Source organism: Piliocolobus tephrosceles, chromosome 7 (genome assembly GCF_002776525.5).
Source record: "Piliocolobus tephrosceles isolate RC106 chromosome 7, ASM277652v3, whole genome shotgun sequence".
In the NCBI taxonomy this organism is placed as follows: domain Eukaryota; kingdom Metazoa; phylum Chordata; class Mammalia; order Primates; family Cercopithecidae; genus Piliocolobus; species Piliocolobus tephrosceles.
In genome coordinates this window covers 2,446,222-2,473,369 of record NC_045440.1, presented here as the reverse complement: position 1 = coordinate 2,473,369, position 27,148 = coordinate 2,446,222, and the positions used below count along the sequence as shown (strand labels likewise).

General features: G+C 37.0%; 1 protein-coding gene across 2 annotated transcripts in view; it reads left to right on the top strand.

The window, feature by feature from the left end:
* TNKS (tankyrase) overlaps window positions 1–27,148 on the top strand; it is a 217,619-nt gene that overhangs the window by 48,010 nt on the left and 142,461 nt on the right. For both annotated transcript variants that reach the window (XM_023225271.2, XM_023225270.3), the window contains exon 3: window positions 7,994–8,089. In XM_023225271.2, coding sequence (XP_023081039.1) covers window positions 7,994–8,089 — 96 coding nt within the window. The remainder of the gene's footprint in view (window positions 1–7,993; window positions 8,090–27,148) is intronic.

The window sequence follows — 27,148 nt, the reverse complement described above, 5'->3', positions numbered from 1 at the left end:
ATAGTCATTTCCTAAGTGAGGCTTAACTTGTTAACATGCTGTATTATACTATATTTACATTTGTTATTTTATATCCACATCAGCAGAAAAAGTCTATGAATTTGGGAGCCCTTTATAGGTACTTTCTAATTCTTCACAGAGGATATTTTAAAAAATCTAATGATCAATATTTAAGAAAATATAGTACTTTTACTGCTTCGTCAGGGGCATTCTAATGTGAAACTCTCCTTTTTTTTACTGCATATATGTTTTATAGTGAAGAATGTAATCACTAATAGATGTTGATGACACTGCCTTGATTTGTGTTATTTTAGTTTTGTAAGACAGGGTTTCACATTGTCATCCAAGTTGGAATGCAGTGGTGTGATCATGGCTCACTGTAGCCTTCACCTCCTGAGGCTCAAACCATCCTCTCACTCCATCCAGCCCCATGAAGAGCTGGAGCCACAGGTGCATGCCACCATGCCAGGCTCGTTTGTTTACTTTTTGAAAAGACCAGGTCTCCTATGTTGCCCAGGCTGCTGTTAAACTCCTAGGCTCAAGCAATTCTTCCACCTCAGCCTCCCAAAGTGCTGGAACTATAGGCATGAGCCACCATGCTCAGCTTGTGTTATCCTCTGTTGCTTTTGTACCATCAGTGCAAATGTTAATATAATGAAACAAGGGAATAATATCTTAATGTTATTATAAAAATAGTTTTGACTTTTAGACCCTCTGCTCTCTGTTCTACGTCATGGTGCTTATTCATAATTAACACTGGTGCTAAGGTGCGCCAGGTGTGTTAACAAGGTGGTTTTAGGTTCTCTTGACTTTCTCAAGGCCAGAGTTCCAATTTCTTTCAGCACTGCTCTTTCTCTCGCACCTTGCGACCTCTACTCACTCTGTTGTGCTCTCAGTCCTTAGCAGCTATTGCCAGATAAGCCTCAGGGGTTTTGTCCTGCACAGGTACAGCCCAGCCCAGCCATGTGATTCCTGGGGACTCCTTCACAGACATCTGGGGCCTGCTATCTGCACAGCTCCCTCTCCTCTAGTATCCCGTCCTGCAGATTCCAGCCAATTCTTCTGCCCTGAGTTTGGATTTCTGTCTTCTCAGTTCAGTGTAACCACCATGTTCTGCTTTGACTCCTGTTGTGTTTATGTGGTTGGCAAATTGTTTTAGACAGAGTTAGGTGATTATGGTACCCATCTTGTGAGTTTCTCTTCTTTCAGGGATCACAGTTTACAACTGCAGCTGGCTACTGCCTGCAATTAGTTGCTTCATCTATTTTGTCCAGTTTCGTAATGTTTATATCAGAGAGGGAAAGCTAGTCTGATACCAGTTATTCCATTATGGCTGGAAACTAAAGTTTCATTTAAAATTTTTATTGTTATATTTTTATTTCTAAAAGTTCTGTTTAATTCTTTTATAAATTTGCCTTATTATTTTTTATAGTTTCGTCTTTTTCCGATCTTTCAGCTTGTCTTTTAGTAAATACAGTAAGCATGGTTCTTTTTGTAATACGTGTCTTGTGCCTCTGATATCTGAAGTTTTTATGGGTCTGTTCTTGAGTTGTCTATTTTTGCTAGTTGTAGCTTTTACATTTTAGGTTATTTATATGCCTCATTATCTTGGCTATACACTGGACATTTTACCAACTATTTATTTATAGGAGTTACTGCCAATCTGGGACCACCTTAAATCAAATTCAAGGCTTGAGATATCCTAGGCACACAAAGTTTCCAACCAGAGCTATAATTCTGTACTAGGACCAGTTCACATCCACTTTGTCCTCATCCTGAGGTATCACCCTTGTTTCGTGGGGAACAGTCTCGTTATAGTCCTTACTTTTGGGGGAGCCCTGGGCTTTTATTGCTCTTCCCCTTATTCCATGAGACACTGAAATGACATATTTTATTTTTCTTGATCAATAATTGCCTTCAGAACAATGACAGCTTCCATACATGTTTACCCTCTGGATTTCCTTTGCTCTTCAGCTTTCAGCTGGTAATTCTTGCACTGTCTTGTTAGCTCATAGATGATTTTAGAAGTTGTGTTTTTGTTTTTGTTTCAAATCTAGTTCTGTTCATTGTTTACAGCCTAAGGGATGATTTAAATAAGCTACTCTGCCATTACTGGAAACAGAAAATTGTGCCATTTAAATTCTAATTTAAATTCAGTGAGCCATTCTATATAGGATAGCACTAGTTACTTAATTTTCTTTTTCTTTTTTTTTTCCTTTTTTTTTTTTTTTTTTTTTTGTTGAGACGGAGTCTTGCTCTGTCGCCCAGGCTGGAGTGCAGTGGCGCAATCTCGGCTCACTACAGGCTCCGCCTCCCGGGGTCACGCCATTCTCCTGCCTCAGCCTCCCAAGTAGCTGGGACTACAGGCGCCCGCCGCCACGCCCGGTTAATTTTTTGTGTTTTTAGTAGAGATGGGGTTTCACCTTGTTAACCAGGGTGGTCTGGATCTCCTGACCTCGTGATCCGCCCATCTCAGCCTCCCAAAGTGCTGGGATTACAGACGTGAGCCACCGCGCCCGGCCTTGAGTTTTCATATTTACCGTTAGTGGTAAATCAACTTCAGATAGTTTGAAAAATAAAATACATTAGCTTGACTACTTTTATGCTGTAATAAGTAACGTGTATTTTGGGTGAAAAGATTAAAGTTTTCAAAAAATCTATAATGTATAACTATATACTGTATTATTACTGTATAATATATGCTGTAGCATACTATATATGATATGTATACTGTATAATATAATGGCATATCTTATGTCATTATATAATATTATACCATTTTAATATACATGTTTGTGTAGAAGAAATTGAATGTGCATAAACACAAGGATCTATCATATATTTCAGTTTATAAAAATAGTTTTACCTCTTAAAGCTCATGTGTATTGGTGAAGAGTTATACATTGAAGGCTGTACTGTAGTTAAAATTTACTCCTTTGATATTTTTCTATAAAATTAAAAATTTTCTTTGCTTAAAAAAATTCAAGGAACTTGGTCCTTTATGTAATTCTGTTTTTGAAACTCAATTTAATAAACATATATCTGTGTACTCTTAAAGAGTTAGATGCTGATAATTTTAAAGTAAAAACTTAGTAAAACATCTTTTGATAATTTACTCTAAAAAGCTTGCTACATTTTTAGCTTGGAAAATTCACATCGTCTCTATGTCTTCTGTCTTTTAAAATCAGTTAATAATGCCTGCAGTTAAACACAATTTATTGTAATAGCACTTTATAATTTTCTAGGAATTTAACAGAATGAGTCTTTGTATGAAAGTAGAAATATTTTGTTTTTATTTACAATAATTAAAATTATGCAAATACTTAACTTTAATAGTTTTAAAGGATGAAATTAAATAACATAGCTAAAATAACACATGCTGAATTTGGCTCCCCATGGCTAAATGCCTGTACCAGAAATGGGAAAATCGTGTGTCCTTCTTGCCATAGCTCATTTGAAAATGGTGTTTGAATTTTGTGACCCTACCTTAGTTTTAACTGTCTTGCTATGCCAGCCGCTACATTTTCTCCACCCCTCTTACCTCGAAAGGAGATAAATAGAGCTGATATGCATTTGTAAAACAATTAGAAACCACCTACTCTGGAATTTGAGGTTTGATAATGTCCCAGTGGTTAAAGATAGCATAAGGGGCTTTGTGAATGGCCATAGCACCCTTGAATTTATGTACTGAATGTTACTCAGATTTTAGTTTCCTTCTTTTTCTTTCAAACCTTACTTTATACATTGTTGGTGTATTTTGGGAACTTTGCTTCAGGTATTTGTGCTACTTTTAAAAAATAATATGACACTATATCATCAAGTAATGTGCTACTTTTTTAAGAAAAATCTGTTTTATATTAGTGTGCTATCAATGCATACTGATTTTACAAGATGAATTTCTAATTTTGTTTTGTGTTAATGATCACATTTTTTTATTCTCTTTGATGGCTCAGAGTGTTGAAAACAAATTTTGAAGCATCCAGAACTGAGTCTTAGATGCCACCACTTTGAGTACAGTGTGGCATTCTTGAAAGCTGTTGTACCTTTGCCTCATGTATGTGCCATTCTTCTGGTATTAGGAAATAGTCCCACATAAATCCCCATAGAGAATGGTGTGAAGGATCAGATTTGAAGGCACTTTAGAATGAAATTCTATTTGAGAAATTGCTTGGGGAATATTATAGTTTGGGACATTTAAGAATGTGTCTGACAACTTTCAGTGCTGCTGATCTCAACTGTTAGTTTTGTTTGTTCTTTTTAAAGAGTTAAGATAAATGAAAACCCTTCTATTATTATTTTTTCCATTTTGATTCAGAGGGTGGGAGAATAAGAGATTCTATTTGAAGCAGCTCTTTTTTTATTTTGATTTTTTTGAAGATTTTAGATCTTAATGCTTCAAGTCTTTGGCTATAACTTTAAAAGCATTATCAGAGATTTGACACTGCTCCTAAAATATGTAGAGATCACCTTATCAAGTTTAGCCCCTTTATTTTAAAAGTCGTGAGAACTGAGGCCCACAGAATTTCTTGTGTGCCCTGGCTCAGTGCTTCTCAAATTGTCTGTGGTAGAGGGGTTTTCTTTTTTCCCCAATGCATGACAGACCAATAATTTTGTAAAATATAAATAAAAAGAAGTACTGGAGAAGGTAATTTTGAAACAACAGACATAGTTCCAAATACCTTCAGTTTCTGTTCTTACCTCATTGTAGATGGATTCTAAACAGTTCTGGGAATGGAATTTTGTATAATATGCTTTGTATAGCATAGACCTGGTAATGGAACTTTGTATAATATGCTTTGTATAGCATAGACCACATTTATAGTGCTCCCCAAGGTCAGGGTTCAGCAAATGTGGTCCATAGGCCAAACCCAGCCTCTCTCTTGTTTTTGTATGGCTTGCAAGCTAAGAATTGGTTATATGTTTTTTAATTTTTTTAATCAAAAGAAGAAGAATATTTTGTAAATTATATAAGATTTCAGTTTCAAAGTCCTTAAGTAAGATTTTATTGGAATGCAGCCATGCTTATTCATTTAAATTTTATTGGAATGCAGCCATGCTTATTCATTTAAATATTATCTGTGGCTGCTTTCACGCTATAATGGTAAAGTTGAGGGAGGGATGAGGACCCTTGAACAATGCAGGAGTTATTAGGAGTGTTGAACAACGTGCAGTTTAAAATTCGAATGTAACTTTCTCCCACAAAACTAATAGCCTACTATTGACCAGAAGCCTTGTTGACAACATAAACAGTCAATTAACACATATTTTCTATGTTATATGTATTATATATTGTATTCTTACAGTAAAGCAAGCTAGAGAAAAGAAAACATTTTTAAGAAAATCACAAGGAAGAGAAAATGTGTTTGCTATTCATTAAGTGAAAGTGGATCTCCATAAAGATCTTCATCCTCATCATCTTCACATTGAGTGGGCTGAGAAGGAGGATGAGGAGTGGTGGTTCTTGCTATCTCAGGGGTAGCAGAGACAGGTACACTCAGTGTAACTTTTACTGAAAAAAGTCTGCATATATGTGGACTCATGCAGTTCAAACTTGTATTATTCAGGGTCAGCTATAGTTGAGACAGAGACCAAATAGTCCATAAAGACTAAAATATTTACTATCAGGCCTATTACAGAAAAAGTTAGCTGACCCCTGCCCCAGAGCAAAGCATGGAATTAGTTGTCACTGGTAGAGTTAAGAGTACACATTTTAAAATGTGCTTTAAATATTATGGTGAGCTGATGGGGGTTGTCAAACTCCCTGCCCAGCACCTTTGCATACCACTTTATGTTCCAATTCAGTCCTCTTGGCAATCTTGTAACCTCTTATGAAAGTTGGATAAGTTTAGACCCCTGCTGATCTAATGAGGGGTTAGATACCTTACTTATCCTAAAAGTCTTAACTTTACTGAGTTTTTAATTTTTAATTCATATGTGATGAATTAAATATGGTTAAACATTTTCTGATGTGAATTTTATTATCAGCATCTGGTTTAGAAAATTCAGCTGCTTCTTTCCTGTTGCTGCATTACTTCGCTGTAGATGTGTCTGTGTTCAGGTCTAATTAAAGAGATAGGCATGACTCAAACATATTTAGAAAACATCTATTTCAAGTAAATGTTTACTTCTTTTAATGTCACCCAAAGTACAACAAAACTACAACTAAACTGTAATGACAGATTTCTATTGCAAAATAGGCAAGATATGATAGTTAAAATACTGGTTTAAAAAAGAAGGATTGAGGTTTTAGGAGACTTTGGAGAAACAGTCAGACTTTCACTATTTTACTTCTAGCACTCAATAAAACTGTAAAATGAAAGCTCCCATCATACAGTTGTCAAACTCAGATAAAAATATTCCTTTACTTCTTGTTTAAAGCAGGTCCTGAAGTTCCTGAAGTATGCAGTTAAACTTTGCTTTTCATGGTAGCTATTATTTCTTCTGTTTTCTTCCCTTTTGCATGTGATCACTCAGCAACTAAAGATACAGTTATCAGCTTGCATTCGATACTTGAGTCTACTTTATTATAAAGACCCTTTATAAGCCAAATCTTCACATTAGAATTTCTTCCTGGAATTAAAAAAAATGTTGTTAGAATAGCTGTACCCATTATGATGAAAGAGTACACTTTGATATTGTGGCACTCGCTGTTTTATTCTACTGACTCTTGAATCAGTTTATAAACATCTGAAAACAATTATATTCATTGTTTGCATTCGCATAGGAAACAATACAGAAAGTCTTTGTAAGATCTCACTGCATCTTCTCAAGCCATAGCTGGTTTTTATTGTCCCAAGTCTGAAACTCCCCAAGATGTAATGTGTGAGATGCACAGGCTCACCTTCCTAGCAGTTGTGTCCTCGTTCTGGATAAGGCTGTTGTTTGTCCATTATAACAAAGCCATTGATTTTATGGCTAATGCCTTAAAGGAAAAGGAAGAGCTTTGTAAACAGAAGGACTTACTCATTGGTAATGTATTAGCATTACCTTCCAAAGATTGCTAAAGAATGTGTGTGCTTTAGCATGGAACTGTCATGAATGAATGAAAATTGGGGACTCATCAACAGTAGTGGCTCATAACTTACAATTGAATTTTACTTACTGGAACAACTTCTTAATACATTTATTTATTTAATCATTGTTTGGGTAGTATTACAGCAACAGTCTCCTCCTCCCATGCCCTCTCCACCCTCCATAGTATACACACCACGTACCAGATGTGGCTGATAAATGTTTTGGATTAATATCTCTGGATTTTACTTAAACAGTGATTTTCTCTTTTGTAGGAACCTCCATATTTAACAATTCCCAGTAGCTACTTTTTACCCAATATGGCAGGCATTACATTCATGCCTTAGGATATATTATAGTGATTGAGTTTCTGTTTCTAAACATTTTTGATGGAAAGAATGAGTACAGGAGGCAGTTCCTTTTTGCAGTTCCACTCCAGGGGACCAGGGTTACACGCATTACTATGTCTGTTAAACTTCTTGGAAGCAAGCCAGTATGTTATGGTGAGTTTCATGTGCAAGTGGTGAGCCACTAAAAGGCTTGCACAGTATTATAACTATTCTGAGGAGAGGAAGCGTTTGGAAATTCAGCAGTAAAGCAGCGGCAGCAACAAGCAGCCACAGTGGTAGTAAAGAGAGGGCAGGTTCACAGCTAGCATATTTCACAGTGTGAGCCAGCGAGCACACAGCTTCCCATACTGCTGCTTGAAGGAGGCAAACCAAAACTCTACATTGCAAGATTTTTCTAGTTTCATGTTTCTGATGTTAAGTCATGTGATAATACTGTACCATAAGTTGCCAACTTCATTTTACTCTGGAGAGGCTCTTTTGCTGCAGTGCTTTTTTTCTTTTTTTTTTTTTTCTTGAAAGAGAAAAAAATTGTGCAATGTATGTTTATGCCTACACCATGCCGAGACGACACTTACCAGTAAATAATGTCTGTATCCCTGAGGTAAGATACTGTTTCTGCTTTCCCTGCACAGTGCTGCTGCAGCACGGAGCTGACCCAAACATTCGGAACACTGATGGGAAATCAGCCCTGGACCTGGCAGATCCTTCAGCCAAAGCTGTCCTTACAGGTAAGAACACAGAGAGCTACCGAATGAGTATATCTGTGTAACTCCTTACTTGATTTTATAAAATCTTGTTATGCTCAATTTTTCTTTTCACTGATGAAACTAAGCAAATATATCTGCCATTATCTACTACTTTATTATTGATTTGATATCTGTCTCATTAATTGGTATGCTGTCATAGCATAAGCAGTAAGATTGTTGGTCTACTTAGAATGATAGCATTAAATCATAACATCTTTTACTCATATTTTAGTCATTTTTATGGTTTATATCATAATTTTTCTGTACCTCACCCTCTCAGTTGTTTAAGACCTTTACTGTTGAGCAAGCAAGGGCATTTATATTACTATAAAAGGAGTTTTGATTGGAAAGACAACCTGCTGCCTTATTTCTTGGATCGATAGTTAAATAAAATATGCCGCTGCCTCTCCCTTGCCACCCCATTTATACTTTAATCATATGTTTTCACTTTCACCATGATAGCTAAGTTGTTTTTAACTGAGGCATTTATTATCTTTTTGCTTCAGATAATGCAAATTTGTGGCTTAAGTATTAGTTTTATTAAAGCAAATGCCAAGAACCAGCAAAGAGGAAATGCTAGAATGGAAAAGATCTCTCATAACAATATAGAAAATAGTGCTCTAAGTGTTTTCATTGATCTTCATTCTCAAAATGCTGCATTGGATCTATTTTTGTTTTTATTCTTAGCATCTGAGTCCTGCTGCCTTTGCCCTCTTTTACTTAACTGACCTTTGTAATGAGCCTCTGTCACTGCAGTGCTAACAGTATTGTTTTAGGCTATGTGAAAGTAAATGACTTTTAACTACCTTTTAAATTTGCCCATGGTTGAAGAAAATACGTCTTTTGTTCTTGTTTAAGTTTAGAGTTCATGGTGTGAAAATTTAGCAAAAATACTGAGGTGAAGGGAAAATATTTATGTACAGAAAGCTTTGAAAATCTATGGAATTTTGCTTAATTACTTTGCATAGAAAAACAACTTTGCACTGTGTTAAAATTAATATAATTATTGCTCAGAGTAATATGATTTTTCTCAAAGATTAGTGTATTTAGTTGCTGAATAACAGTAACATACACTAGAATAATCTACTTAAATTAGTGTAGATAAGAAATTTGAGTATAAATATACAATTTTAAGTAATGAAATTAAAATACATAGCCTCAGATTCAACAGCCTTTCAGTCTCTTAACAAAGCCCTGGGCAACAAGAACAGCTTTAGAGTGGTCTCTGAGCAAAGGAGAAATATAGTGCATAGAAACGGGGAGACTATAAATGCTGAGCAAGACTCTCGCTCTATCTGAATGTCCTCCCTCTGACCTTTCCTTCTCTCCAACTCTCAACACCTGCTTTGTCCATTTGTTACATACATTTAATATGACAATGCTTTTAGATCTACTTTCACTTTTTTAAAAGGCAACTTTTAATATAACTTATTAACAAGAAACTCTCTCCTAATTTGTAATGAATTTCAGGGGAAACTGTATTGCATGTTGTTAGTTTGGGAAAGCACTTTGGGACAATCACTCATGGAGACACAAGATTCCTGGAGGACAGATATCACATCTACTAAAATTGATTTGAAAGCCATCTAACACTGTACTTTGCTTAGATAGGAAGATATGAAAGTCTTGGTCATAATACTGATTTTGTTAATTATTCGTTTCAAGAATATCTACTTTTTTGGAAATGATATACAGCTTTTCAGATGTGATTTAAAAGGAAAAGTCTAGTAATATGGTTAATTTTGTTGAAATATAAACCAGTTCTATTTCTTTTTTTTTTTTGAGACAGAGTCTGGCTCTGTCACCCAGGCTGGAGTGCAGTGGCGCGATCTCCGCTCACTACAAGCTCCGCCTCCCGGGTTCACGCCATTCTCCTGCCTCAGCCTCCCGAGTAGCTGGGACTACGGGCGCCCGCCACCTCGCCCGGCTAGTTTTTTGTATTTTTAGTAGAGACGGGGTTTCACCATGTAGACCAGGATGGTCTCGATCTCCTGACCTCGTGATCCACCCGTCTCGGCCTCCCAAAGTGCTGGGATGACAGGCTTGAGCCACCGCGCCTGGCCGACCAGTTCTATTTCTACATTCATGTTATACAATGCAGTGAAATAACACTTAGGTGAAATGTATCCCAGAATGTTTTTCATACCATACAGGTTCTCTAATAAGCAATTGAAATTTCCAGTGGAATTATGGTGAAAGAATTATTTCCAAAGCTAAATTTAAAAGATTAAACATTAATTTTTTAAAGGATATCTTTTGAAAGGAATGCCTTAGAGTTATTAGAGATCATTCTGAGTAACATGTCATTCTTTATTTTTATGCCAGATGTAATTGTAGTACCCTTACTTACCTTGAGAGTGAAATTTTCATTCTTAAAAATTTTTTCTTTAGGAATTTACTTGCTGAAAATCTCTTTCCAGTATCTTATCTTTTTATGTTACTACTTTTGTGCATTAGCCTAAACTGTGTATAAGTATTTATGTGTTTTCCTTAAAGGCAATTAACAAAGTGACAATCTCTCTCTCTGTCTTTTTTTTTTTTTTTTTTTTGAGATAGAGTTTTGTTCTGTCGCCCAGGCTGGAGTTCAGTGGCCTGATCTCACCTCACTGCAACCTCTGCCTCCTGGGTTCAAGCAATTCTTCTGCATCAGCCTCCCAGGTAGCTGGGATTACAGGCATGTGCTATCATGCCTGGCTAATTTTTGTATTTTTAGTAGAGATGGGGTTTCACCATGTTGGCCAGGCTGGTCTCGAACTCCTGACCTCAGGTGATCCGTCTGCCTGACAGTCTTTATTTATAGAACATTAAAAAATATGTGACTAATACCCTCTTATACATAAGAATGCATTTTTTTTATAAAGCTATACAAAGCAACAGTGTACCCTTAATTTTGCAATTAAGGGACCCTAGCATGTAGCCATTGGTTTTGGATAGTACACTTGGGTATTTAAATGAGAAGACTTACTCAGAGAGTCTCATCATCCTCTTTGCTGAATGATAGGCTTAGAAGAAATCTTGAAGGCTTTCTTTTGTTTTTCTGCTAATGACTGAAGTTCTGGTCAATAAACTGAAGGACTTGGAGGTATTTTAGGTTTTTTGTTTGTTCATTTTTTGTTTTAAACAAGGGTATGAAAAGTCAAAAACAACCTATGTAAATGTTATTGAAGAGCAGTTTTTGTGTGTTTTGATTATAAATTTTTTAAAGTAACATACTTTTGGCCTTTTTTTTTCTGATTGTAAAAGAAATACATTCATTTGGAAATTGAGAGAAGCAGGAAAAGGATGAAAAAGAAAAATCATCTGTAATTTTGCTACTTAGAGATAACATTTTGGTGTACTTTATTTATAAAATCTTTTCTTCTGTGAGTATCCCACGCTCTTATTTCTCTTTAATCAAATCAGCCTAATGTGTTATAACTGCTTAATAATATATATTTTTCAAATTTAGTTACATGAATGTTCCCAAAGGCATTAAGTGTTTTTCTACAACCTCAGTATATAACAACTTCATAGTACCCTTCTATGAGTATATTTTAGTTTTTTGAGTGAATTCCCTAGTGTTTCACATTTAGGTAGGTTGTTTTCAGTCTTTATTCTTCCTTGTGAATTTAGAGTCATTTAATCAATTCCATTGGAAGTGTGCTTCACCAGATTCAGTCTTAGCATCCATGAACATGGTAGATACCGCTGTTCTTGACTTGGAAATAAGGAAGGTTTGGAAAATAAAGAGCTTTCCTTTTTTAAAAGGCTGCACTGCATGTGGTATTATGGGAGAGCCACATTTAAGTTAAAGGTGGTTGACAAAGGGAGTGTCTGTTGAAGAGGACTAGAGAGTAGGGTCTTTGTTAATCATGTAAAGGAGAGTCTCTGGGCAGAGTGGAAAGGATAGAGGGAGCAATGGAAAGTTGAATCAAAAAAACAGGTAAGAGCAGATTAAGACCGAGAGTTTGGAAAAGGATAGATGACCAAAGGAATGTTTATCATTGACAGGACCAAGGATGATGGGGATGTAAAGTGAGTGAGTTTAGATGGTCACAGGGTTGCTAAGATAGTTGATGATCCTAGTATTTTCCTAGTATATTTAGGGTTAAGGGAATGGGAAGGAGGATATATTTGCATTCAGGTGTCTCAGGAATAAATTAGCTTTAACCTGGATTCATTGCACTTCCGAGGAAATCCAAATCTATGATTGATCCGTAGCCTCCAGTCTCTCTACAAGGAATCAGCTGTGGCTCAGGCCACCAGGCAATATTGAGGTATCTGGTGTGTTGTTGCTGAGACTGGCTTAGTGAGTCAGCAAAATCTGAAATCTTTTGCTTTTTTTTTTTTTTTCTTCTACTGAGTGCCTCCTACTGCCCTTCAGATAAGACCAACATCTTTAGCATAACCAGTGAGAACTTAAGTGATCTGTGCCCTGACCACCTAGTTTTGACTACTAGATTTTGCCGAAAATTTGGAACTCCTTCCTTTTTTTTTTTTTTTGAGATGGGGTCTCGCTTTGTCGCCAGCTTGGAGTGCAGTGTTGCTATCTTGGCTCACTGCAACCTCTGCCTCCCGGGTTCAAGCGATTCTCCTGCCTAAGCTTCCCAGGTAGCTGGGACTATAGGCAGGCGCCACCATGCCCAGCTAAGTTTTGTATTTTTAGTAGAGACGGAGTTTCACCATATTGGCCAGGATGGTCTCGATCTCCTGACCTTGTGGTCCACCCGCCTGGGCCTCCCAAAGTGCTGGGATTACAGGTATGAGCCACCGTGCCTGACCGGTACTCCTTTCTTTGCCTCACACTTTGTATCCAACCTATCAGCAATTCAGGTCTACCGTACTTTCAAATCCCCAATCTGACCGTTTCTCACCATCCTCACAGCCCTGGGCCACACCTTCATCCTCTGTTTCATGACAGCGGTAACCTCGTAATGGATCTCTCTGCCACTACTTAAACCTCACTCATTTCTCCTCACTGCAGCTAGAATGGTCTTACTAAAGCATAAATCAGCTCTATAATCAGAAAATTCTTTAGTATATTCCCATAGCCTCTGAATAAAATTCAGATTCTTTAACCGTGGCCTGTCGGGATTTGGCTCCTGCCTTGCATTTCTCTGATTTTTTCTTCTACTATATTCTCTCTTGGTCTCTTTGCTTCAGCTGCAGCTGGTTGCTTGCTGTCCCTCAAACAGATGACCCCTTATTCTGTGTCTGGGCTAACGTAAGCTATTTACTGAAACTGGAACACTTCCCCAGTTCATCAGTTAAATCTCTAGTTCACGTGTCTACTCCTCGGAGAAGGCTTCTTGTCCCTGGTGCCGTTAGCCTACTTGGTTTCCTTCATGGAGTTATTGGTATCTGGCATTGCCTTGTGGTGGCGGTGTTTGTCCCAGTAGAAGGACAGCATCACAAGGGTTTGGACTTTTGTCTGTCTTGTTTACTTCTTTATGCCCAGGACTTAGAAGAACACATAAAATGATCAATGAAATAAATGTCTAAGGTTCGATTACTGATAATTGGGAGCAGCATATTTTCCAGGTCGTATAAATACTCATTAACCATTACTTCTTTGACATTTTATGCCAATAGTTTTAATAAATTTTTAGCTTCCTAAAAGTAGTTTTGAATTGCATATAGTTATATACATTTCTAAAACATAAGTGCATTTTTAAAATGTTTTAATTGGTAAGATGGATGAGGTTTACTGAGTTTTTATCAACAGATTTCTCAGATGGCTCTTATGATTGAGAACATTCCAATTCTGGAAAGATGAGGCTGCTTGCAGCTGTCACATCAGACATCCAGATGTCAAACCGAGGCCTTATTTTTGGTTTTTTTTTTTTTTTTTTTGAGATGGAGTTTTGCTCTTGTGGCCCAGGCTGGAGCAAAGAGCATCCAGGATGGTGCAATCTTGGCTCACCGCAACCTCCACCTCCTGGGTTCAAGCGATTCTCCTGCCTCTCAGTCTCCCAAGTAGCTTGGATTACAGGCATGCGCCACCACGCCCAGCTAATTTTGTATTTTTAGTAGTGACGGGGTTTCACCACGTTGGTCAGGCTGGTCTCGAACTCCTGACCTCAGGTGATCCACCCACCTCAGTCTCCCTAAGTGCTGGGATTACAGGCTTATTTTTGTTTTTTTCTTGTGGCCATTGTTGTGTTAGTATGCAGTTTTGCACATGAGCTATACTATAACCTGGCATATTGCATACCATATGTAGTACATGTTTTATTGTCAGACTGTATGATTACTTTTCTCATGCTGTTAATCTGAACTTAAAGAATTACTTATCAGGTATTAGAAAGTCTAATTATACAGACTGCATCCTAAAAAATAAACTATAAGCAGAAATAAACCTTACCTTATTAAGAAAAGTTGTATATTTATCTATGTGAATTTTATTGGGGAAATTCTTAAGATGAATTTCTGATTTTAAAACATTGCCTTTAGTATTATAGTAAAGGAAGTTAAAAGGTGTTACTGCTGAAACAAAACAATGTGAATACTCATTTTAAATATATGTTAAAATGTTAATTTCTTGACTAAGAAACTTTTATTAATAGTTTAATCTTGTATAATTTTGGACATGAGTAGGAAAATTTAACGTTTGCTATTAAAAGTGGTTGAAAGACTTTTTTTGAAATTTTTAAAATATGAAGACAGTTTAGGAGAAGAATATAAAACTCATACCTTTTTAAAAAGATTACATCTGACATAAGAGATTAATTTCAGTTTTCAAGTGTTGTTTGCACCGTGAAGAAACAGCTAAGCCAGTTTCTTTCTTTTTTTTTATTAGCAGCAGGTATTTGTTTCATAGTTCATATTGAATTTTTAGATTCTTGCAGCAAGCCAAACTTTCTTTTAAGAAGTTAGCGTTACATAAAATACAGTGACAATAATAATAGCTGACACCTCCTGAATCCTCCTTTGATCCAGGTGCTGTTTCAAGGGCGTTGAATCCTCACAATGAAGCTATGAGGTGGATATTGTTATTGTACTCATTTTTACAGATGGAGAGGTTAAGTTACTTCTAAGTTCACAGAACCATCAAGGGGAATTAATAGGAATTTGAATTCAAGCAGTTTGGCTCCAGGATCAATGAGTACTCCTATGTGTGCAGAATCAGACTTTTTACCTATTTGTTCATTTGGAAGGACATGGTATGGCCCAAAACAAAAATAAAATTAGAGTGGCCCATAAATATAAACTACAGGGCTTAAATCTAGTCTGTTAATATAATGTTCCTCTTTTTTAGATTAAAGATTCCTCCTTTTGAAAGACAAAAAGTTACCTAATATTGCCAGTAAGATTTATCATCATATTATTATAATAAAATGGATTAATTTGGTAATAAATTGATCTTTTGAACTTTGCATAGTAACCGTCCCTTATCTGGGGATACGTTCTCAGACCCCAGTGGATACCTGAAACCACAGATAGTACTGAACCCTATACAGACTATGGTTTTTCCTATATGTACATACCTCTAATAAAGTTTAATTCCTAAGTTAGGCACAGTAAGAGATTAACAACAATACCAATAATAAAACAGTTATAATGATAAACTACAATGAGAGATACGTCAATGTCATCTCTCTCTCTGTCTCACAATATCTAGTGGTACTGCATTCACCTATTTTCAGACTGGTTGACTGGGGGTAACTGAAACCACAGAAAGGGAAACTGCAGATAATGGGGAATATCATAAATGATCTTCTTTAGTCTTTGCTCTCTAGTCACTAGGGTTGATGAACATTCATTTGAAACTTAAAACAACTAGACTCTGTAAGGAAAGATGTAGTATTTAAAATGTTTGAGCTCTTCATAGGTAAGAGGCAGATCAAATAATGTAAACAGACCTTCAGTTAGTTATAGACAGTAACCTGTGTACAGGCATACCTCAGCGATAGTGCAGATTTTGTTTCAGACCACTATAAAGAAGCAAATATTGCCATAAAGTGAAACACTTTTTTTTTTTTTTGGTTTCCTAGTGCATTTGAAAGTTGTGTTCATACTGTATAGTGTGCAATAGCATTATGTCTAAAAAAAGTTCTACCTTAATTAAAAATACTTTATTGCGAAAAAATGCTAACGAAGTGAGCACATGCTGTTGGAAAAATGGTGCCAATAGACTTGCTGGATGCAAGGTTGCCACAAACCTTCAATTTGTAAAAAATATGTATCTGCAAAGTGCAATAAAATGAGGTATGTTGTTTATGGAGTGGGAGGGAATAGAAATTAACTTTCTGGGCTGGGTGCTGTGACTCATGCCTGTAATCCCAGCACTTTGGGAGGCCAAGGCAGGCAGATCACTTGAGGCCGGGAGTTCAAGACCAGCCTGGCCAATATGGTGAAACCCCGTCTCTACTAAAAATACAAAATTTAGCTGGGCGTGGCGGCAGGCGCCTGTAATCCCAGCCACTCAGGAAGTTGAGGCTGGAGAATTGCTTGAACCCGGGAGGCAGAAGTTACAGTGAACCGAGATGGTGCCACTGCACTCCAGTCTGGGCGACAGAGCAAGAGACATTGTCTCAAGAAAAAAGGAAAAAAACAACAACAACAACTAACTTTCTGTTTAGATAATCTTAGCACTGTAGTACTTCAAGTCCTTCCAATGAATCTTTTTGTGTAATTAAAGCCACCACACTTACATCATTAAAACCAGCATGATCTTTTAACTCATCAAAAGTGACATATTTGTGAAGCATGATAACTTGTTAGTGTATACGGAGAGCAGCTGTCATTTTCCTTAGTAAATTATAGCAACTCTGTAGCATTTGTATTGCAATTTGGATTAGAACTTCAACTATAACCAAATTGGTATTTTAAATGGTTCTTTAAAATATAATAAAGCACATTACTGTTAATATTTGCTTTCTTAAAGTAGCACGTGTGACATTAGAATTCATTAATGCTTTGCTATTGTAACGGTTACCAGCTCTATTCTTTAAGATTTTTATTAAACTTTTATTTTGACATAATTTTAAGTCCCCATGCAGTTGTAAGAAATAATAAAAAGAAGTCCCGTGTACCCTTTCCCTAGCTTCGTCTAGTGGTAACACCTTGCAGAACTGTAATATAACATCACAGCGAGGATATTGACATTGATGCAGTCTATGGGACATTTCTGTCATAGAAATACGTGGATACTGTTCTGTACTTTACTTATAATATCTTTATCTAGTTTTTTTATTAGGGTAAACCTGGCCTTATAGAATGAGTTAGTTTTCCCCTTTTATTTTCTGGAAGAGACTGTAATATGTTAGTAATACATTCGGCCCTAGGTGTCCTCAGGGGTACTGGTTCCAGGACCCGCTGAAGATGCAGATGTTCAAATTCCTTATAAAAAGTTACATAGTGGCCGGGCGCGGTGGCTCAAGCCTGTAATCCCAGCACTTCGGGAGGCCGAGACGGGCGGATCACGAGGTCAGGAGATTGAGACCTTCCTGGCTAACACGGTGAAACACCGTCTCTACTAAAAAATAAAAACTAGCTGGGCGAGGTGGCGGGCGCCTGTAGTCCCAGCTACTCGGGAGGCTGAGGCAGGTGAATGGCGGGAACCTGGGGGGCGGAGCTTGCAGTGAGCGGAGATCCAGCCACTGCACTCCAGCCTGGGCGACAGAGTGAGACTCCGTCTCAAAAAAAAAAAAGAAAAAAAAAAAGTTACATAGTATAACCTATGGAGGCACATCCTCCCATATACTTTAAATCATCTTTAGATTAGTTATAATAACTAATACAAAGTCAGTGCTATATAAGTTTTGTTATACTATATTTTTTATTTGTATTTTTATTATTTTTTAAATCTGTAGTTGGTTGAATCCATAAATGCAGAACCCACAGATACATAGGGCCAACTGTATTTCTCCTTAAATGTTTGGTAGAATTCACTAGTGAAACCATTTGGGCCTAATAATTTTATTATTATTATTATTTGATTCAATTTTAAATAGGTCTAAAACTAATTGGGTTATTTCTTCTTGTGTGAGTCTTAGTTATTTATGTCTTTCAAGGACTTGGTCAGTTTCATTTAAGTTGTCAAATATGTGCATAGAGTTGTTTTTACTTTCTTTTTATCAGATGTTTGGTGCCTGCAGGGTCTGTAGTGAAATCCCTGTTTCATTCCTGATATTGGTAACTTGTGTTTTCTCCTTTTCTTTGTCAATTTTATTGATCTTTTCAAATAACCAATTCTTTGTTTCATTGTTTTTTTAAAATTCTTTCTCTGTTTTCAATATTGTTGATTTTTGTTTTTTATTATTTCCTTTTTTCCTGCTTATTTTAGGCTCATTTTGCTCTTTTTTTGGGTTTTTGAGGTAGGAGTTTAGAAAATTGACTTTTCCCCTCCTTTTCCCTAATGTATGTATTTAATGTTATAAATTTCTTCTAAGTACTGCTTTTGCTGTGATTCACACGTTTTGATTTGTTCCATTTTCATGTTCATTCAGCTAGATTTTTTATGTTTTTCAATTTCTCTTGAGATTTCCTCTTTAACCCACAGACTATTTATTTAAGAGTATGGTTGTTTAGATTCTGTTTGGAGATTTTTCTGCTACCTTTCTGATGTTACTTTCTAGTTTGATTCCATTGTGATTGCAATTTTTTTTATTTTTAAATCTTTATTTGGACAAAGGTAGGACAAAGTTCATGGCTCAGGACATGGACTATTTTTGTAAATGTTCTATGGGCATGTGAAGAGAATGTATTTTCTGACGTTTTTGGATGGAGTGTTCTATAAATGCCTGTTATTAATAGATTCTGTTGGTTGATGGTATCATTGAGTTCTATATCCTTGCTGATTTTCTATCTGGTGGTTCTATCAGTTGTTGAGTAGTGAAGTTTTCTAACTATAATTGTAGATGTAATTATTTCTCCTTTAATTTCTATCAGTTTTTGTTTCACATATTTTGAAGCTTTGTTGTTTGGCGCATACACATTTAGGATTGTTATGTGATTGACCCTTTCTTCATTTTATAAAAACTTTCATAATTTTCTTTGCTGTAAATTCCACTTTATATGATGTTAACATAGCCACTCCTGCCTTTTTAAAATTGAGATTTGTGTGACACAGATTTTTTGATTCTTTTACTTTCAACCTGCCAATATCATTATGTGTGAACTGAGTTCCATTTAGATGGCATATGAGTTGAGTCATGTGTTCTCATCCATGCTGACAATTTGTTTTTGAATTGGTATACTTAGGCCCTGTGAGATTTGTGACAAATTCCTCACCTCTAGAACTGTAAGATAATAAATGTGTGTTGTTTTAAGCTACTAAGTTTATGATAATTTATTACAGTAGTAATAGGAAACTAATGCAGTATCTATTGGTTGTCTTTTTTATTCAGTTTGAGATTTTCATAGTTCTTTGTATGACAAGTGATTTTCTGTTGAAACCTGAGCATGTTGAATATTATTCTGTAAGACCCTGGATCTTACGCAAACTTGTTTTAGCTGGCTTAATTTGATGCACTCTGGCAGGAGAATTGTGGGGGTTGGGGAAGGACACTGCTACCTTACAGTCAGTTGTGGGTAGAAGTCTAGGTTCCCTATCTGGTCACTTTTGATACCCATGAGGGAGTTTTTAATTATTGCTGCCTCTCCTGTGAGTATACTTGCTTGAGAATACTATAGTATTTATTAATCCCAATGGCTGTACTAGGAAACTTCAACCAGTTTCCTGGCATACAATTCCTAAAAATATTTAGAATCTTCAGAGCCATGTCTTTTTGTATGCTAATGAGTTTACTGATGCCTGGCAGTCCCTACATAGCTTCTGGATGGAGGCTGGTCATTGGATAGACCAGAGCATAATTAGAGGGTGGGACTTTCAGCACAACCACTGGGTAAGGAAGAGAGGCTGAAGGTTAAGTTGATCACCAGTGGCCAGTAGTCTCATCAGTTGTGCCTATGTAATGAAGCCTCCATGAACACTCACAGGGTTTGGAGAGCTTCCAGAGAGCTGCACATGTGGAGGTTCCGGGCAGCCGGCACTCTGGGGATGGCACGGAAACTCCTTTCCCCCTTCCCAAGCCTTGCCATGTGCATCTCTTTATCTGTATTCTTTATAAATGCTTTATAATAAACCAGTCAATGTAAGTAAGTGTTTTTCTGAGTTCTGTGAGCCACTCTAGCAAATAAATTAAACCCAAAGAGGAGGTCATGGGAACCCCAGTTTATAGCTGGTCAGTCAGAAGCACAGGTCAGTCAGAAGCACTTGGGATGTGTCATTGGCATCAGAAACGGTGGGTAGTCTTTGTGGGACTTAGTCCTCAGCTTGCGGGATCTAGTGCTGTCTCCAGGTAGTGTCAGAACTGATTTGGAGGCCATCCTGCTGGTGCCTGTGGTAAAATTTCTTGCTTGCTTGGTGTTTGGGGAAAACTCCCCACACATTCAGTCACAGAAATCTTGTGTGTTGTTTGTGGTGGTGCCAGAGCAGAGGAAAAACTGTTTGTGTTTTTTTACTCACTGTTTGGCCTATTTTGTTGCCATAATCAAGAAATGAATGTAGCTGAAAAAAGAAAAATACATGTGTAATTGTCAGATTTCACTTTATAATCATAACCATAAATCTCAAGTGGGTTTTTATCCTTGCCTCAGCCATTTCTTTTGACAAATTTTTAGCACTCCTTCAGTTTCTTCCTCTCAGCTTATTACTTTTTTTCATATTTCATTGAAAAAATAGATGCCATCAAACAAGAACTTATTGCTATCACCAATTCCACCAACTTAGCTGCAGCTGCACTCATGTGTGCTGCTTTCCTTCTTTCTTCAATGGAGAAACATCCTGCTTCTTTCTAAGACCACCTGTCATCTACTTTTTGCTCTGGATTTCATTCCATCTCACCTTCTCAGGAATTTGTTTCCTGCAGCTATGCTCTGCTTATTGATTTATATCCATCTGCTTATATGTATTGAATTCTGGTAGCTCACATCTTTTACAACAATAAAATCAAAAACCATTCTTTTGTGTCAGTTCTTACACCACTCTTTAGTCACCTGTTTTTCTGCTTCCCTTTAGAGCACAAGGAACTGCCTAGGGCTGCTCACTACTTTCTTTCTTTTTAGTCTGAACTAAACTCACCTGGTACTGTTTTCATCCCTAACGACTGTACTGAAATGTCTGTTTGCTGTTGTTATTGTTTTTTCTCCCTGAATTTTTCAACAGACTCCGTCTTGCATATCCGTTGGCCACTTTCTCGTGGAGCCTCTCAGCAGCATTCAACAAAATTTATTACAACTTCCTTTTTTAAACGGTCTTCTAATGACTTGCAAGGTACAAATTCCTCCTGCTTTTTTATTTTTTTCTTTCATTTCATCGATAGATCTTTCTCATGATGATTATTTCTCTTCTGCTCCACATTCAGCTAGTAGAAAGGCCCAGGTTAAGTCCTAGGATTTTTACTCCTCCCTTTTTTACTCCTGCCCATCTAACTTTGGGGTGATTCATCGAGTTCATTTTAAGTAGCATCTCTGTGCTAAAGACCCTCTCGTTCAAACCTCCTGCCTTCCAGTTGACAGCTCTCGTGTTGCTCTGCCCTCTTCAGAAGTGCATATCCTACTACCTACTGGACATTTCCAAATGAGTTGTCTGGTTGTCTCAGCCTTAACATGGCCAACACAGAATTCTTTATCTCCCTATCCAACCCTATTGCCATGCCCACCAAACTTGAACCCCATTCTTTCCCTCTCGGGAAATATTACCACAAGCTACCCAGTTGCTCCAGCCAAAAACCTACAAGTCGGACTTGATTCTTCTCTTGTTCTCTTACCTTGTATTCAGTTCATCATTCAGTTTTGTTGGTTTTACCCCCAAAATCTATTCCAAATCCATTTTTCTTAGTTGTTGTGACTGCCAGCAAACATTCTGATTTATACTAGGTCTTACCAAAGTGTGGTCTGTAGACTGGTTTCAATGACCTGTTTGTTTCTGGCCTGCAATGAAATAAGGGGCTGGCACCAGAATATAAATCAATGATATCATTAAGCACACCTTTAGTTTACTTGACTTCTTTTTTTAATAGCAAGATTTCCTTGTTGAAGAAGCAGTACTTGCTGATGCAGACTCCTAATCTTGCCGAGCAGTAACATTGCAGCCCAGCTACTTTGAGTAGTGTTACTGTAGACTCATAGCTGATAGCCCCCTGACTGCTGTACGTCGGGCTTCCTTAAGTCTGTTATCTACATAGCAGACAGGAACTTTTAAAAAATGTTAACTGGTTTATTTCATTCACCCCTTAAAAATCTTTTCATTTAGAAAAACATTCAGACTTTGTTTTCGTTTTGTTTTTTTTTTTTTGGGACGGAGTCTCGCTCTGTCACCCAGGCTGGAGTGCAGTGGTGCGATCTTTGCTCACGGCAAGCTCCACCTCCCGGGTTCACGCCATTCTCCTGCCTCAGCCTCCCGAGTAGCTGGGATTACAGGTGCCCACCACCATGCCCAGCTAATTTTTTGTATTTTTTAGTAGAGACATGGTTTCACTGTATTAGCCAGGATGGTCTCGATCTCCTGACCTCGTAATCCACCCACCTTGGCCTCCCAAAGTGCTGGGATTACAGGCATGAGCCACTGTGCAGGCCAACATTCAGATTTTTAATCTGGCCCCTATCTACCTGTCTGACTGCAATGATTAGTACTTTTCCTGTTGTTCCTGTATTCCAGCCATAGTTGCCTCCTTGCTGTTACTCAAGTTGGTTTCTCTCTCGGGTTCTTTTTCTACCTTTCTTCTCTTCCCAGACTGCTAGTTGCTTTGTTTAAAATGTTCTTTTCCTCAAAGTTTTGCTTAACTGCTTTGTTTTTTTGTTTTGTTTTGTTTTGTTTTTTGTTTGTTTGTTCGTGTCTGTTTTTTGAGACGGAGTCTCGCTCTGTGGCCCAGGCTGGAGTGCAGCGGCGCTATCTCGGCTCACTGCAAGCTCCGCCTCCCGGGTTCCCGCCATTCTCCTGCCTCAGCCTCCAGGTAGCTGGGACTACAGGCGCCCGCCACCGCCCCCGGCCAATTTTTTGTGTTTTTAGTAGAGACGGAGTTTCACCATTTTAGCCAGGATGGTCTCAATCTCCTGACTTTGTGATCCACACGCCTCGGCCTCCCATGCTGGGAGGTCTCAGCCCCAAAATCACCACCGCTAATAAGCTCTTCCTGACCTCTCATATAGGATAGTGTCTAGTCTAGCTACTAGTCACCCGTGTTATCCCCCGTCTCTCACTGTCTGCAGTGATTTCATTTACTTACTGTTTTGTTTATTCATGGCCTGATTCCCACCCCTGACTTTCAGTAGAAGTCGATTTTTTTCTCCTTTGTTCATTGTTAGGGTTCCAGCACTCAATAAATATTTGTAAATGAATGATCATTCCACCAGTGTGTTCTTCATAGACTAGCACTGTTTTATTATAGCAGCACAACATGGTAAAATCAAAACAGCATACCAGCAGTGTAAAAGGTACAAGAAATATTAGGGAGGCAAGCTGGAATTGACAATAAGATTTGAAAAGGGACCTTTGATAAGCTGTCTTATCTGGTGATTGGTTTGTTGAATCTTTGTTGGTTTGTGGATCTCAGAATCTGCAAGTTCTACTTTCAGCTGCTCTTAAATAAACTAGCAGAGTTAGTCTTCAAATAATTAGATAGATAGAAAAGAAACCCCAGCAAATCCCCATCACATTAATGGGGGGAAAATACCTCTTATTTATAAATTCATGCTATATATAAAAGTTCCTATAATAGAGTATTCAATGTCTGGCCCATACTAGTACTCCAATAATAGCCTTTGTTATTGAAGAAAAATTACAGAGAATCAGTTGTTTGCAGACTGCATTCAGAATTGTCATTAGGTTTCTGTAGTCTAGGCAGAATCGTCCTAAATGAATGAAATAACCTATCAAGAAAGAGATTCTAAAACTTTTCTATTCAGTTGACATTTATTGATTGGCTAATGCTCTAGAAACATTCTCAGAACCTTAAAAAAATTAAATAATTTTATCCAGAAATTCTTTACTATATCTAATGTAAAGCCTCCTTTTTACTATATTTTTTCCTTGATGAAGCAGTACATACATTATGATGAGCTTTTCTAAAATCTTCATTCATTTATACAAGACCTTTATTAATTTGCTTATTTTTAAACAAAACAAGTCTTAATTCTGTTGACTCTCACAAGACTGCTTTTTTAAACTAGATATTCTTGGCTAAGTATTAGAAGCCTCATATCTACAAATGTACTGATTTCAAATATCTCATTTAACCGTTGACTAGTTCATAAAGTAGTTTTTATAACATTATTATTATAGTACCCCAAATCTTTACATAGCTAGAATTCTCCTGTGCTTCTGAAGGACATCAAAAGTAATGTGATCTTTTCACATCCCTAGCCTGGTCAATCATGAGCCATTTTAGGGTGTTTAGGCTAGACAACAGATTAAGAACTGTCTAAGTCTTAGAACAATCCTGCTCCATTGAGATATGATTTTTGTAAGTATACTTTCACATGCTTATAAGTCATAAAATGTACTGATGAAAAAGAAGCCATTGGTAATTACTCTGTAAAATAAGTTATCTAGTGTAGTAGAAGAAAATTTACTAAAAACTAAACTAATTTGGCATTCTATCATTTTGATAAACACTCTTGTCTCTATTTGGTAGACTTAGTTATCACAATCAAATTTGTCTTCTGCTTTAGAATGTGGGGAGATCATCTCATTCATTCTAGTCTACACAATTTTAAGTTTTATATTTGTGAGCCTATTTGTGTTTAATTTTTCCAACTCTTTTTTTGACTTTCCATCTTAGTTCTTCAGTCATAAGTCTTCTCCAAAATAGCGCAACAGCAAAATCTGACATGGTTGGTTGATTTTTTTTTTCAAGAAAAAGTGTCAAGTTTTTAAGAATTTCAACATGAATCCAGCAACAGAATGCAGATATAGCTAAGAAATGGCAGCCGAGATGGCAGTGATACATGCTTCAGTGGTTTACTCATTTATAAACCGTGTGAGGAAAGAGGAGATTAACATTGGCTTGTATCTTCAGAAGTAATCACATTCTTCATTAAAATGAAATTCTTCATTAAAACCTTTGACAAAGCTTTCAGCAGAGTATTAATGGCAGTTTTATTTGTTATTGTTGTTTGTATTCCCTGAAAGCCTAATGATATTAAAAGCTGAAACTTATAATTAGACCTTTGATAAGTAGAAAGATGCCAGACTTCATGTATTAAAATACAAAGAAGTTTTTACTTCTGTTTAATTCATATTCAACTGCTGTTTTTGCCTCAAAGTTGCACTTTAAACCACTAAATCAGTTGAGCTATTGGAATTTTATGAGTCATATGTCATTGCAAATGTCAAGCTTCCCTACGACTGTTTCTCCAAATTTTTATTATTTTTATTTTGAAAACTTTCCATCTTATAGGAAAGTTTTAAAAAAATACTAAGATGAATACCTATATACTCTTCGCATAGGTTCACCAATTATTAACATATTTCAGGGTGTTTCGTATTCTTTCCCCTCTCTTTATATATTTTTTCTTCTCGGCAATTAAGCATTAATACAATACTACTGTTTATTGGACAATTCATCTTACTGTTTCATGAAAAATTTCTTCGCTTTTGACCTTTCCCTTCAATACCAGGTAACTCTTTCTTTCAGCTGCTTTTGAGCTGCTTGAACCCTATCAGAGACACTTAGAGATTGATATAGCATTTAACCTCTACTTAGCTGTCACCTCTTTTCTACAGATGCATTTCAATATCTACTGAAACGTTTGCTTGTTTTCTTTTACTTCTTTTACGTTTGGTTTAATGATGTTACTACTCTCTCTCTGTTTTTCTTTTTTTTTTTTGAGACGGAGTCTCACTCTGTTGCCCAGGCTGGAATGCAGTGGCGTGATCTCAGCTTACTGCAAGCTCTACTTCCCAGGTTCACACCATTCTCCTGCTTCAGCCTCCTGAGTGGTTGGGACTACAGGCACCTGCCACCACGCCTGGCTAATTTTTTGTATTTTTAGTAAAGACGGAGTTTCACCGTGTTAGTCAGGATGGTCTCGATCTCCTGCCCTTGTGATCTGTCTGCCTCGGCCTCCCAAAGTGCTGGGATTATAGGTGTGAGCCACCACGCCTGGCCAAATTAAGATTTTTTAATCTTCCTTCCAAGAATGTACTACTAACCTTCTCATGGGTGATCCAGAACTGGATTTTCTAAGTTTATGATCTTCAACAATAAAAATATATAAGCAATAGGTTATTCATTATTTATAATTGCAAAATATTGGAGCCTGCCTAAGTGCCCAAATATAGGAGACTGGTTGAATAATGTGTACAAATACACAATAGAGTATTTTATATCTGTAAAATAGTGAAATTCTCTACAACTACTGATGGATTACTTTCTAAGATACATTGTTTAGTGAAACAGTACAAAAGAGTGTTTACAATATGCCATCCTTTTTGTCGGAAACAATATGTGATAACCAGCCTTTAAGATGGTTCCCAATCAACCTGTCTCCTAGTAGTCACATGTTTGTATAGTCCCCTCCCACATTGTAGCAGAGTTTTTCTGTGTGAGCACTAGCATACGGTAGAGCTGATGATAAGCCATATCCAAGATGGTCATAAAAACTATGGCTTTTATGTTGGGCTGTTTTTCTCATTCACTTGGATCACTTGCTCTGGAAGCAGCCAACTGCCATAAGACAAGCCCATTTCGGGAGGTACTGAAGTCTCTGGCCAATAGCCAGTGAGAAACTGAGGCTTGTCAATAACCACATAAAGATTCTTGGAAGCAGATTTTCCACCCGCATTGAAGCCTTGAGATGAGACATGATAGTCCCCACATATAGCTTGGCAGCAACCTTGTTGGAAATGCTGAGTCAGAATCATCCAGCTAACCATTCCCAGGTTCCTGACCCTCAGAAACTACGTGAAATAACATTCATTCTTGTAAGTTGTCAAGTCTGGATGTAATTTGCTAGGCAGAAATAGATTATACACTATAGGAATTAAGGAAAAAAACCTCATTTAACTGCATATATATATATATATATATATATATATATATATATATATATATA